Source organism: Phyllobates terribilis, unplaced genomic scaffold (assembly GCF_046119375.1).
Source record: "Phyllobates terribilis strain yellow unplaced genomic scaffold, ASM4611937v1 Scaffold_3__8_contigs__length_932513732, whole genome shotgun sequence".
Taxonomy (NCBI): domain Eukaryota; kingdom Metazoa; phylum Chordata; class Amphibia; order Anura; family Dendrobatidae; genus Phyllobates; species Phyllobates terribilis.
In genome coordinates, this window is record NW_027362763.1 from 925,655,459 (window position 1) to 925,668,982 (window position 13,524).

At 43.3% G+C, this 13,524-nt stretch overlaps 1 protein-coding gene across 1 annotated transcript in view; it reads right to left on the reverse strand.

The window, feature by feature from the left end:
- Positions 1-13,524, reverse strand: part of LOC141257813 (pecanex-like protein 2) — a 1,433,759-nt gene that overhangs the window by 321,792 nt on the left and 1,098,443 nt on the right. The window contains exon 25 of the mRNA XM_073672817.1: positions 997-1,250. Within this exon, the coding sequence (XP_073528918.1) occupies positions 997-1,250 (254 nt within the window). The remainder of the gene's footprint in view (positions 1-996; positions 1,251-13,524) is intronic.

Below are 13,524 nucleotides of genomic sequence, written 5' to 3' on the forward strand. Positions count from 1 at the left end.
CACATACCTTGCACTAACAGTGCAAGGGTAAATCTAATCGGTTGAGAGCTCCTGGAGCTTCCCTGCCCAGGTCTCAGCTGTTCAGTGTTAGCCACTCCCCGCTGTTATATATACTCGCCTCTGGCAATCAAGGATCGACAGTGTTAGTTCATACTGCCTGGTTCTGGAGTTGGAGGTGTTGGTTGTTGGAGGTGGCATTTGGAGAGTTGTTCAGAAGAGTGCTGCTTGGTGTTTGTCTGGGTGCACATCCTCATTCTCTCCTATTTGGTTTCTCCTTCCTTAACTCCCCGGTGTTCCACTCTGTTGTTTGTGTGCATATTTTTGTACGATTGGTATTTTCATTTATCCCTATCTGTCTTTCCTTGTTTGTTTGGTCTGTGTATTCTTATGCACTTCTACTCCCCACTTCCCAGGGAGGGGAAAGATAAGGGTTGATATAGGAACACAGCAAGGCACGTGGCCCCGGCATCTTCACCATCAAAAGTAATCCAGGCAGCAAGGATAGAATAGGGCGCCCCCTAGCTTGAAGGAAAGTGAAGGAGCCCCTTTTCATCGGCTTATCCTGCAACAGTGCCGTGACAGAAAATTTCTGAGATTTTTTTGCGATATGTTTGTTATCGCCATCTTATGCTGACCTGGAGAATTATACTATAGGTCATTTTTACGAGACAATGCTTTAAAAAACAGCTAAAAAATAGAGGAATTACTGTTTATTTTTTCAAAGAATGATAAAATACATTGTGTCATTAAAAACCACAACTCTCTCGCAAAAAACAAACCTGGAAAAAGTTATGGTTCTTGATAGGAGGGGGGAATACATTTACTCCCATAAAAATTAATTTGGCTGTTGCATGAATGGGTTAATATAATAATTTACTGTACATATCTATCTATTCAGTGTTATATTTAAAACTTGATATAATCTCATATTTACATGACAATAAATCAACTCAATATAAAACTTTAGAAATAAAGTAAGTGCAAGTAAGTAAATACCTTTACAAAATATTTGATGAGGATTTTTCGCAGATCAAAAACATGAAAAAAACTGGCTGCATTACTAGAAATTACACTATATCCTTCCAGAATATATTGGCTACGTGCTATTTCCCATGTCATCCATCTCAGGTTGAAAGCAGCATTACATGAGAGAACATGTGGCAAATGACCAATTTGGAAACAGCAGCATCCTGTATTATCTTCATCACCTTCAGTAATAGCTTCCACCTCTCTCTGGTGACAGTATGTTCCTTTAATTTGAAACAAAGAAGGCTTATTTCAGACGAATACTTTCACAAATGTATGCTTTTTGTTTATCAAAAGAATACAGTTCCTTTATACAAATTAAAGAAAACTTGTCAGTACAATTTTGTAATGTAAAGTAAAGACATATCAGTAATGGTGCTGTAATACTGGATAAATTGATATCTTTAACCCCTTCACCCCGATCTCTGTTTTCACCTTTCTGACCAGGCCATTTTTTCCAATTCTGACCACTGTCAATTTATGAGGTAATAACTCTTGAACGCTTCAACAGATCACGGTGATTCAGAGAATGTTTTCTCATGACATATTGTACTTCTTGATAGTGGTAAAATTTCTTCAATATGGCTTGTGTTTTTTTGTAAAAAATTGGAAATTAGGTGAAAATTTGGAAAATTTTGCAATTTTCAAACTTTTCATTTTCATGCCCTTAAATCAGAGAGTTATGTCACATAAAACAGTTAATAAATAACATTTACCACATGTCTACTTTACATCAGCACAATTTCAGAAACATAATTTATTTTGTTAGAAAGTTAGAAGGGTTAAAAGTTGACCAACGATTTATAATTTTTACAACATAGTTCACAAAACCATTTTTTTAGGGATTACATCATATTTGATGTGACTTTGAGGGGTCTATATTACAGTAAATTCTAAAACTGCACCCCTCAAGTTGCTCAAAACCACATTCAAGACGTTTATTAATCATTCAGGTTCTTCACAGGAATTAATGGAATGTGGAAGGAAAAAATTAACATTTTACTTTTTAGTCACAAAAATTATCTTTTAGCCCCATTTTTTTATTTTCACAAGGGTAACAGGAAAAAATTTACCCCAAAAGTTGTTGTGCAATTTCTCCTGAGTAAGCAGATACCCCATATGTGTGGGAAAACCACTGTTTGGGCGCACGGCAAGGCTCGGAAGGGAAGGAGCGCAATTTGACTTTTTGAACGCAAAATTGTCTGGAATTGAGAGCTGACACCATGTCGTGTTTGAAGAGCCCCTGATGTGCTTAAACAGTGTAAACCCCCCACAAGTGAACCCATTTTGGAAACAAGAACACCCAGTGAACTTATGTAGATGTGTGGTGAGCACCTTAAACCCCCAGGTGCTTCAACGAATATTATAACGTTGAGTTGTGAAAATATAAAATCACATTTTTTTCACAAAAATGATCATTTAGCCTCAATTTTTTTATTTTCACAAGGGTAAAAGAGAAAATGGACCCCAAAAGTTGTTGTGAAATTTCTCCTGAGTATGCTGATACCCCATATGTGAAGGAAAACCACTGTTTGGGCGCATGGCAGGGCTCAGAAGGGAAGGAGTGACATTTTGGAATGCAGACTTTGATGGAATGGTCTGCGGGCACCATGTAATGTTTGGAGAGCTGTGATGTGCCTGAACAGTGGAAACCCCCCACAAGTGACCCCATTTTTTAAACTACCCCTCCCAAGTAGTTTATCTAGATGTGTGGTGAGCACCTTGAACCCCAGGTGCTTCACAGAAAATTATAACATTGAGTTGTGAAAATAAAAAAATCTATTTTTTTCCACAAAAATTATTTTTTATCCTCAATTTTTTATTTTCACAAGGGTAACAGGAGAAATGGAAGACAAAAGTTGCTGTGCAATTTCTCCTAAGTACGCTGATACCCCATATGTGGAGGAAAACCACTGTTTGGGCGCACAGCAGGGCTTAGAATGGAAGGAGTGATGTTTTGGAATGCAGACTTTGATGGAATGATCTGCAGCATCATGTCAGGTTTAGAGAGCCCCTGATGTGCCTAAACAGTGGAATCCCCCACATGTAACTCTACTTTGGAAAGTACATCCCTCAAGGAATTTATCTAGAGGCAAAGTTTTATAGTAATGATTATAATGCTTTTGGTTTTACTGGTGTATGAATTTATAATGTGGTGGTATGTGTAAATTGTGTGGAGTACATCAGATTATAAAGGTGTGTTGTGTCAACAGGGTAAAAACTAATTTTATTAATCTGTGGACGTGTGGTATGCTTTGAAGCAATCCTTAATGCAAGGACTAGGTTTCTCAGGGAAGTTTTCACAATGGTAAATTGAGTCTTTTCAGATTCCCTTCTTGGAGCATAGTCTGCAACATTTTTGTGAACTTCCCTTCTTCGTTGTTTGGGGAACCTCTCCTGGAAAATGTTGACCTGGGACTCTATGGGAAGTATCACTTTCAGAAGTACTGGAACTCTCACCTTCCTGAGTGCTTAACATTAAGGCTTTGATGACTACCTCCTGAAACTGAAGGAAGGTCCCAGTATTGTCTGCAGATCGAAACACAACAAAAGCATTGTACATTGCCATCTGAACAATGTGCAAGGTCAATTCTTTGTACCATACTTTAACTTTTCACATGGTACTGTATGGTTTGAGGACATGATCTGAGAGATTTATACCCGTCTATGTACTTATTGTAATCCAAGATATTATCTGGCTTTGGGACTTGTGTTGTGGTACTGTAGGGGGTCAGTCCTTACTGGACATTGACTGACACTGTGGCTTTAAGAGACCATGTTCTCCTCTGATTATTGCTCTTGGACTAGTTGCCCCCCTGTTGTTTTGGTGTGTGCAGTTGAAGGGAGAAGAACCAGGAAGTGAGAGAGACCTTGTGTGTGTCTGACGTAACAGACAGGATGTTTGCCTATATCCTGATAAGGAGAGATAATAAGAAGACCTGATGTTCTCTGGAGAAAAGATAAAGACTGGTATATTGCAAGATTGGTTGTCAGGACTGTGTCCAAAAGTAAAGAGCTGCTCCCTCCTCTGGAACAGCTTCCCTGAAGATTGGTGACCTGAGGAAACAGTTAACACAGTGTGTCAGCCATCCCTTGTCATTGAGAGGAGAATAAGACTTGCCATGTTTTTAACATCATTGATATAAAAACTGTTAGTCTTATCTTCCGGCATATATCCTCTTTTTAGTTAGTAAAGTCGGTGGTGTGTTTCTGCCCCCTCGTCTCTGTGCCGTATTTGAACCCTGCCTTGCAGTGTTCGTTGGACACCGCTACAGTACCTTGGACAGTTACAAGGGGAGCTGTTGTCGCGGTGGTAAAGATAATGATGTAAGGGTAGTGAGGATGGCATCTCACTCCTCTGATATTTCTGTTGGTTGAATGTATTTTATATGCATGTTACTGCTATGTATTTAATGGTTATTTCCCTAATGGCTTCAGTGTTGACCGGAGGCCACAAGATGTCACTCTCTTTCTTTTCACTCTGGTATAGAGTGTAGGTGAAATCTGCCCAGATACAGACATCAGGCACAAAGACAGTTTGAGGGTTAATTAGAAGTACAGCCCATAGTGGGAGGGAGTTTTGTGGATTCTGAGAGAAGGGATCCATTTTAGTCAGTCTAGAAAAGTAAGAGAAAGAGGAAAGACAGATTGTTCCTGGTGTGGAACTACAAGGCTCATGAGGACAAGGATCTAGTTACAGAGGCAGAAGGATGACACAGGCAAGTGGGGAAACCTGCAGAAAAGCTTAGAAGTCCAGGAAACGTACTGTCCAGCGAGAAAGGGGACCTTGAGATGAGATAGCGTCCTGCTGTGGGTACTGAAGCGTACTGTCCAGCGAGAAAGGGACCTTGGCACAAGGCATCACCCTGCTGTGGGTATTGAAACAGGGAGCATGTCTCTACGAGCGGCCCCTGGGTCTGATATAAACAAGGACACAGGGGATCAGGGAATAGCGACACACGTGGACCCTTATGACACTACCCCTAAGAAAATGCAGGCATTTAAGATCTCTCCTCACTACTGTGCCATACCTGTTGCCAGAAACAAAGTGCAGACTGTAACTCTGAGAGTGGAGCCTGAGTACTGTGTGGCAAGTAATGAAGAATGCATAACCTGTTACTCTATGTTCACCTGTTTGACTGTGCATAAAAAGAACACTGTTTATAACAGCTGGTTTGGCTTCTTGACTGAGAGGGTTAAACGGGACAGTTATGCACCCAGCGCATTAATAGGGATTGTGGAGATCTCAGATCTCAAAGCATCGTTGCACATGCAACCACACAGTACACCGTTACATTTGGCGTAGTCGGCAGGATGCGAGTCCCTCGCATGAAGAGAGCGGGGTAGAGAAGACCCATGGTGCAGATGAGAGGGCGCATGAATACATGCTGCCCAAGATGGCGGCCAGACGCATGGACTCCAAGATGGCAACGGCGGCGGTGAAGAGAAGAAGAAAGACCGCCTTTCATGGGCGTGGATGCCGCTCGAGAGCGCGAAAATGTGTCCATCCCCCAAGGGTGTCGGCCAGAAGAAGGATGTCCCCTGCAGCTAGGATCCAGCCCGGAGTGGGAGGTGCATACCTAAGGAGGGCGCGGTGCAGTGCAAGGAGCTGGAAGATGGCGAATGCAGGAGGCGTGGCCGAAAGCGGAGTTGCAGGGAGTGAAGTGTGATGCAGCAGACGTGTCTGAAGTCTGGCCCAGGAAGAGGTAAGCCAAGGGCCACCGGAAACGTACGGTGAGTGAGAGGCCGGCGCCATTTGCCCTGCAGCTTCTGGAGAGAGAGGAGCTGGGGAAAACAGTAGTCGTGATGGCACACAGTGACCGCGAGGCAAGAGCACAGTCTGCAAGGTGAATGAGCATTGGTGGTGATGATGAGGCAGTAGAGGCCATGAACGGTGAGAGTCAATATGAGGACCCGTATGCAGTGGACAAGTACTGGCGGGGGTTTGGAGTCTTTTGCCTGCCCTGGGGCCCAGATTACAATGATCAAGAAGTTCCGGAGATGCCACCATCACCAATTATTGTGGTTCAGCCTGAAGGGAGAAACTCAATCGCTCGGGGGACCAGAGAGTACGTGATCCCTCCAGAGTACCAAGAAGAAGCGGAGCCCACTGCAGAAGGTATGCAAGCCTCAGCTCCATCCCATCCAGTAAGGCCAGACGCAAGCCAGCAACTATTACATTGTGCTCAGTTGTCAACCCAAAGGAGCTGTGGTGAATTCCTCAGAAGCATTGAGCAGTGGTATGCCGAGGAAATGAAGATGATTGAGGAGCCCCGGGAAGGATTTTGGGCTTTGACTTCACTACGGGAACCTGATGCAGATGTGCAGGTAGTTCCAGTGATGACTTTGTCTGGAAGTGGCTTGACTTTGCCTGAGAGAAGCCTGGAAGAAGATAGAGAAATTCCACGAGACACCTGAGCAGTGACCAAGGTGACCTCTGAGCAGTTGCAGTTACTCGATTTCTCCAGCAGGCTATTTTGAGGGGTCGAGTTCTGAGGAACCCCTATTTAAAGGCTGAAGATCAGTAGAGTCTCAGGAAACTAAGTTTAAGGCCCCTCTCTTTGTTATCCTTGGAAGGACTGTTGATGCCTTCATGGCTAGAAGGACTGTGTGTGTTTTTTTTCCTAAAAAAGAATAAGAGGGACTGTTCGAGATACCCTCGAGGCTGGTTGGGCCTGTAGTATCCGCGGACGGCTCAAGTTGCTTGTTTTGCCCCCTTACTGGATTGGAGGACATTGCAGCTGCGAGAGGGATGTACACCCTTTGTTGAGGACTGTGCCCAATCCCATAAAAGGATGTTGCCCCCCCAAGGGACTGTGTGTTTGTCACATAGGAAGTTCTGTATGGTGAAATGACTGAGACCCTGTTCCTAAGGACTGTTGTTGGGGGGAGGTGTGACGGACACACTGATGACAGGTCAGGAACTTTCAGGACTGTGCCCTTGGACAGGAAGGGCTGTTACTGTGTGGGCCCATGGGCCTCTGTATGGACATGGACACTTTGTTCTGGGGTCCTTACCAAGAAGGACCAGTGCTGATAAAGTTATGGACTGTGTCGGTTGTTCCGGGACCCTTAACCGAGAAGGGCCGGATGTCCAGTGAGGAGAAGACGTCTGAGGAAAACTTCAGTCTGAATGTGTTAAAATGTTTGATTTTGCATTAACCCTTGCTTTTAGGTCCTGTATGGTCGCGGACGACCATAATTAAAGTATGGGGGGATGTAAGGGTGGTGAGGATGGCATCTCACTCCTCTGATATTTCTGTTGGTTGAATGTATTTTACATGCATGTTACTGCTATGTATTTAATGGTTATTTCCCTAATGGCTGCATTGTTGACCGGAGGCCACAAGATGTCACTCGCTTTCTTTTCACTCTGGTATAGCGTGTAGGTGAAATCTGCCCAGATACAGACATCAGGCACAAAAAAAGTTTGAGGGTTAATTAGAAGTACAGCCCATAGTGGGAGGGAGTTATGTGGATTCTGAGAGAAGGGATCCATTTTAGTCAGTCTAGAAAAGTAAGAGAAATAGGAAAGACAGATTGTTCCTGGTGTGGAACTGCTAGGCTCATGAGGACAAGGATCTAGTTACAGAGGCAGAAGGATGAAACAGTAACCTGTTACTCTATGTTCACCTGTTTGACTGTGCATAAAAAGAACACTGTTTATAACAGCTGGTTTGGCTTCTTGACTGAGAGGGTTAAACGGGACAGTTCTGCACCCAGCGCATTAACAGGGATTGTGGAGATCTCAGATCTCAAAGCATCGTTGCACATGCAACCACACAGTACACTATTTCCTGTAGCGGGCCGGGTGTCAAAGAAGCTATGCTCGCCCATGACTGCCACCCTGAGCCCCGTTACAATGACATTCCTCTCGTCCTTATACTTGACCACCAGCATGTTATTGCTGCATTGGGCTCTGCTTTCGCCCTTGTTCAGCAGTTGCTCAATTAGGGGCCTAGGGAGGCCTCTGTGATTTGCTTTTGCATGGAGCCACATGCAACTTTACTTCTAAGAGAGAGGGTCTTGAAGAGCGGGATGCTGGTGTAAAGGTTATCAATGTAGAGGTGATAACCCTTATCCAGCAGTGGGTGCAGCAATTCCCAAACAATTTTCCCATTCACACCAAGGACAGGGGGACATTCAGTCAATCTGGGTGTCCTTCCCTTCGCAGACCCTAAATCTGTGGGTGTACCCTGAGGTACTCTTGCACAGCTTGTACAGTTTAATTCCGTACCTTGCCCTCTTAGTGGGCAGGTATTGTTGGAGTTTTAGGCTCCCTTTGAAATATACTAGAGTTTAGTTAGGATTGTCTCAAGGAGGACACTGTGCATTATCACTATAATTCAAAACTTTTGGATCGCTTCAAATCGTGTCCCTGTCATGGCCATATAAATATCAGTACTCCAGTATTGCCGAATCTATGTTTTTCTGACTAAGCCCATATGCAGCACAATGCCCCAAAATGTCATCATCTGCTGCATTTACAGGGGTCCATTTGGCATATGATGATGTGGGATTTTGGGTGAAAAATCGATGGGCATACAAGCTTGTCTGGGCCATCATAACATTTATTATTTCCTTGCTGAAAAAGAATGTGAAGAAGTCAATTTCAATGAGGCCTGTAACGTCAAATTGGATTCCTGAGCTTCCAATGAAATCCGGAATAACAGGCTGTTAATTTTCGGGGGGAGCAGTCCATATGGGATCGATAGCTGTAGGGGTTGCCTGGGTCCTAGGATGCCTTGCTGGGGGTCCTTCATCACTACATGAGGAGGAAGAATAGAGGAATGTGGGATCTTCCTCAATGGCTGAATCCGTGTCGGAGGCAAGGAAAGCGTATGCCTCCTCTGGTGAATAGCGTCTTCTTGACCAATGGGCCATTTATATTTTTAAAAACACTGGGGATATATGTGTAAGTGGTGCTTTTACACATGTATTGTGGGGGCTTGTGTAAAGGGTACTATTTATTATAAAAAGTAGAGAGAAAAGGGTAGAGAGAAAAAAAGTAGAGAAAAAAGTGAAAAGTAAAAATTTAGAAGGAACACTTAGAAGAAAAAAATTAAATGAAAAATCAGATGTAAAAAAAAAGTTTGCATAAAAAAAATTATAGTGACATTCACTACGCTAATGCCCTCTACCCATTACACTTTATGGTAAAGTGAATATCATGGAAAACTTAAACTTGTCACACAAAATGCAAGCGGTAGCATATACGGTAGGTTTTTTTAATGAGAAAAAAGTTATGGCTTTTGATAAAAATGGAGGAGGAAACAAAAATAAGAATTGACCTGGATTGGAAAGGGTAACTGTTAAAATTGACTCTGCCAGATTAGTTGACATTAGAAAACTGCAGAGCAGGAATCATTTGCATATATTAGGACACTAAATATTATCCCATTGCTGTACAAAATTTTGAAAACCCATGTAGAAAAGGGACCCATGAAGTCAGAGTGGTAAAGACATTAAATGAATTATGTAATTATGCGTTTTGACTTTCCTTTATTTTGGCAACTGTGGGAAATGTTAGAAATGTGTGTAACTGTGACTGGTAGACACTGCACATGATGTTGTTAAGCATCCAGCAACTAGAGGGGTTAACAGGGTGCAGCTAAGGGGAGTGGTCAGGCTTGCCCCAGTGAGACTGGGTAGTGTCAGTTCTGGGCTGGAGAGTGAGCTTCAAGGATGCAGACCTCTTCACCAGCCTGATGAGGGTCCTGGGACTCCCTTACTGAGAGTGCCTGCTAGTTGCGAGTAGTATCTACAGGAGAAAGAAGTGGAAGCAGGAGTTAACTGTTGTTCAGCATGTTAGAACCCTCCTGTTTGTTTTTTCCATCTTGTGTTTTGCGGTCACGTGACCATCTGCCTTTATATTCCAGCTCCACCCTTCTGGCTGTGTTGGACTTCATTGTTTGACTGTTTTTCTAGACTGGTGCTTCGGTGCCTTTCTCTGTCAGTTCGCTTGGTCCTTCCGGGACCTCTAGTATCATTTTGTGTTTTTGTGTTCTGCAACAAGTTCTCTGTTTAGGAGGTGTCCCATTTTTGTCCCAGTCCTTAGTTCTTTTAGGGACCCCTCCCTTTATGCTATAGGTCATCGTTCAGACTAGCCGAGGACTAAGGCGGGTCTGTTAGCTAGGAACAGGCAGCCCGCTAAATTGTAGGGATTCAGCTTAGTCTTACTGTAGGGACAGCTTTCCCCTATCTTTCCTTAGTACATGCTGCAGATCATAGCAGTAAGTCCAGCCCAAAAAACTAAAAGGAAAGAAATTCGGGGATCAGTATGGTTTCCATCAAGGATTTGGCTCAACGCCTGCAGGGATTGTCTCTGGAGGTGGCCGAGCTTCAGCAACACGTGAGTAGCTGTTCTGGAGCGCATTTTGTCAAACTCAAGGTAGGACTGACTGATGTTTTTTATGGTAAACAGCAAGAATTTTTTTCCTTTAAAAATGCTTGTTTGTTATATTTTCGTTTGAGACCAAGGTACTCTGGGAATGAATCACAGCGCATTGGTTTTATTATGTCACTTTTGCGCAATGAACCACAGGGGTGGGCCTTTTCTCTCCAACCTAATGATCCGTGTTTAAGGTCTGTTGAAGAATTTTTTCTGCTATGGGGCTATTATATGTCGATCCTGATCGAATCTCATCTGCTGAGGCAAAACTCAGGCGTTTGAATCAGGGGTCAGGTGATGTTGAAAATTATTGCACACACTTCAGGAGATGGGCCTCAGAAGTTAAATGGAATGATCCTGCGCTGAAATGTTTATTTCTTGCTGGTCTGAGTGAAAGGGTTAAGGATCTGCTAATGGCATTCCCTGCACCTGAGACTCTGCAGGATGCCATGCAATTAGTTGTTCGTGTGGACAGGAGGCTGTGGTGCAGGCTGAATGAGGTAAAGACTCCTGTAATGTCAGTTCCTAGTCTCCAGAAAATCTGCTCAGATGGCGGAGAACAGATGGAGGTTGGGACGATGTCATTCCGCTCTCAGGAAAGAGACCAGAGGTTCGCCAAGGGATTGTGCCTTTATTGTTGTAAAGTTGACCATTTGATTAAGTATTGTGAGCTTTGTTTAAGTAAAGAAAAACAAAGGTCAGTTACGCCCGTATAGCTTGTTTACTCTCTGCAGGAGTATTTCTTTCTGGGAGTACTACTTTGCAGGGAGATTTGATTGAATTTCAGGTATTTGTGGATTGTGGTTCAACACTTAATGTGATTGATAAAGGGTTTTTTGGAAAACCTTAAATTGAAATCCAAACCTTTGTCATCACCTATTTCTGTGATTGCAATTGATAACACTCCCTTGAAATGTATTACTCACAAGGTTGCTGCATTTCCCCTCACTATCAATGGAGTTCACCAAGAAATTTTGGACTTGGTTGTTTTAGATAATTTACCCTCTCCGGTTGTTGTAGGATTGCTTTGGTTAAAACTGCACAATCCTTTACTGGACTAGTCTACTAATGTGATTAAGTCTTGGAGTCCGAAGTGCTATGATAAATGTTGTAATGGTCACATTGCGGCTGTGGAAAAAGGGGTATTGCCTGTACCTATTCAAGATTTTTGGAGGGTTTTTTCGGAGGAGGTTTTACCTCCTCATAGGGATTATGATTGCGCCATTGAGTTTGTTCCGGGAGCTACTCTTCCCAAGAGTCGCTTGTTTAATCTGACTATCCCTGAAAGAAAGGCATTGGAGGAATACATACAGACTAGCCTGGCTGCTGGTCACATTAGACCTTCTAAGTCGCCTGTGGCAGTTGGATTTTTCTTTGTTAAAAAAAAAGACGGGGGTTTACGTCCATGTCTGGATTTTCGTGAAATTAATTAGATTACCGTACGCAATTCCTACCCATTACCGTTAATTCCTGACTTGTTTAACCAGTTAGTGGGGGCCAAGTGGTTCTCTAAAATTGATCTCCGGGGGGCATACAATTTGTTACGAGTGAAGGAGGGTGATGAATGGAAAACTGCTTTTAACACTCCGGTAGGTCATTTTGAGAATCTGGTGATGCCTTTTTGTCTTACCAATGCACCTGCATTTTTTCAGAACCTTATTAATGACATCCTGAGACCTTTGATTGGTAAGAATGTGGTTGTGTATTTGGATGACATTTTGATTTACTCACCAGATCTAGAGTCCCATTGGCATGGTGTACGTGAAGTTTTGCAGTTATTGAGTGATAATTCACTCTTTGCTAAGCTGGAGAAATGTGAGTTCGCTGTGCAGAGAATTAGTTTTTTGGGCTACATTGTCTCTAGCGAGGGCTTTGAGATGGACCCTGTGAAGGGTCAGGCTGTGCAGGAATGGCCTAGGCCTATTGGTTTGAAATCTATACAGAGATTTTGGGGTTTTGCCAATTATTACAGGAAATTCATTAAGAATTTTTCTGTAATTGTTAAACCTCTAACCGATCTCACCAGGAAAGGTGCGAATACGGCCCAGTGGACTACTGAGGCCATTGAAGCGTTTGAGTATCTCAAAGAGAGGTTCAGTTCTGCCCCTATCCTTATGCAGCCTGATGAGACCAAGCCTTTTTTGGTCGAGGTCGATGCTACATCTGTGGGGGTGGGAGCAGTTTTGTCTCAGGAGAACAAGGGTGGAGTACATCCTTCTGGCTTCTTTTCGAAAAAAATTTCGGAAACCGAACTGAATTATGATGTTGGAAATCAGGAGTTGCTGGCTATTAAACTCGCATTTGAACATTGGCGTAATTTTTTGGAAGGCGCTAGGTTTCCTATTCAGGCTTTCACAGATCATAAGAATTTGATCTATCTGGATGCTGCCAAGTGTTGAATGCCAGTCAAGCTAGGTGGGAACTTTTTTTTTCTCGGTTTCATTTTTCTGTTACCTATATCCCTGGTACTAAGAATGTTAAAGCCGATGCTTTATCTCGCAGCTTCTCTCCTACGGTCAGTGCCAAGGAGGAGGAGAGCATTTTACAGAAAGGAGTTGTGGTGGCGGCATTGGACTCCGTTTTGGAGAATGGGATTCTGAAAGCTCAAGATGATGCTCCATCTAACACTCCCCATGGGAGGTTGTTCGTGCCTAGAGCTTTTAGGAGAGATTTGTTCATGGAGTGTCATGAGTCTCAGTTGGCAGGTCATCCAGGAATTTCAGAGACTAAGAGACTTATCAGTCACAGTTTTTGGTGGCCTGCATGGTAGAAGGAAGTCATCAAGTGGGTGCATCAGTGTACTGTGTGTGCTAGGTCCAAGGCTTCACATACTCCTGCTGCGGGGTTTCTTTGCCCTCTGGAGGTTCCCAGTGCGCCTTGGACGCATCTCACAATGGATTTTATTACTGATCTTCCTGTGTCTGAGGGTTTTACTGTCATCTGGGTGGTCGTGGACCGTTTTAGTAAGATGTGTCATTTGGTTCCATTCATTAAGTTGCCCTGCGCCAAGACACTCGCTAAGGCGTTTGTTAAGGAGATTGTCAAGCTCCATGGCGTTCCCATGGATATTGTTTCTGATAGAGGACCTCAGTTTGTGGCTCGCTTTT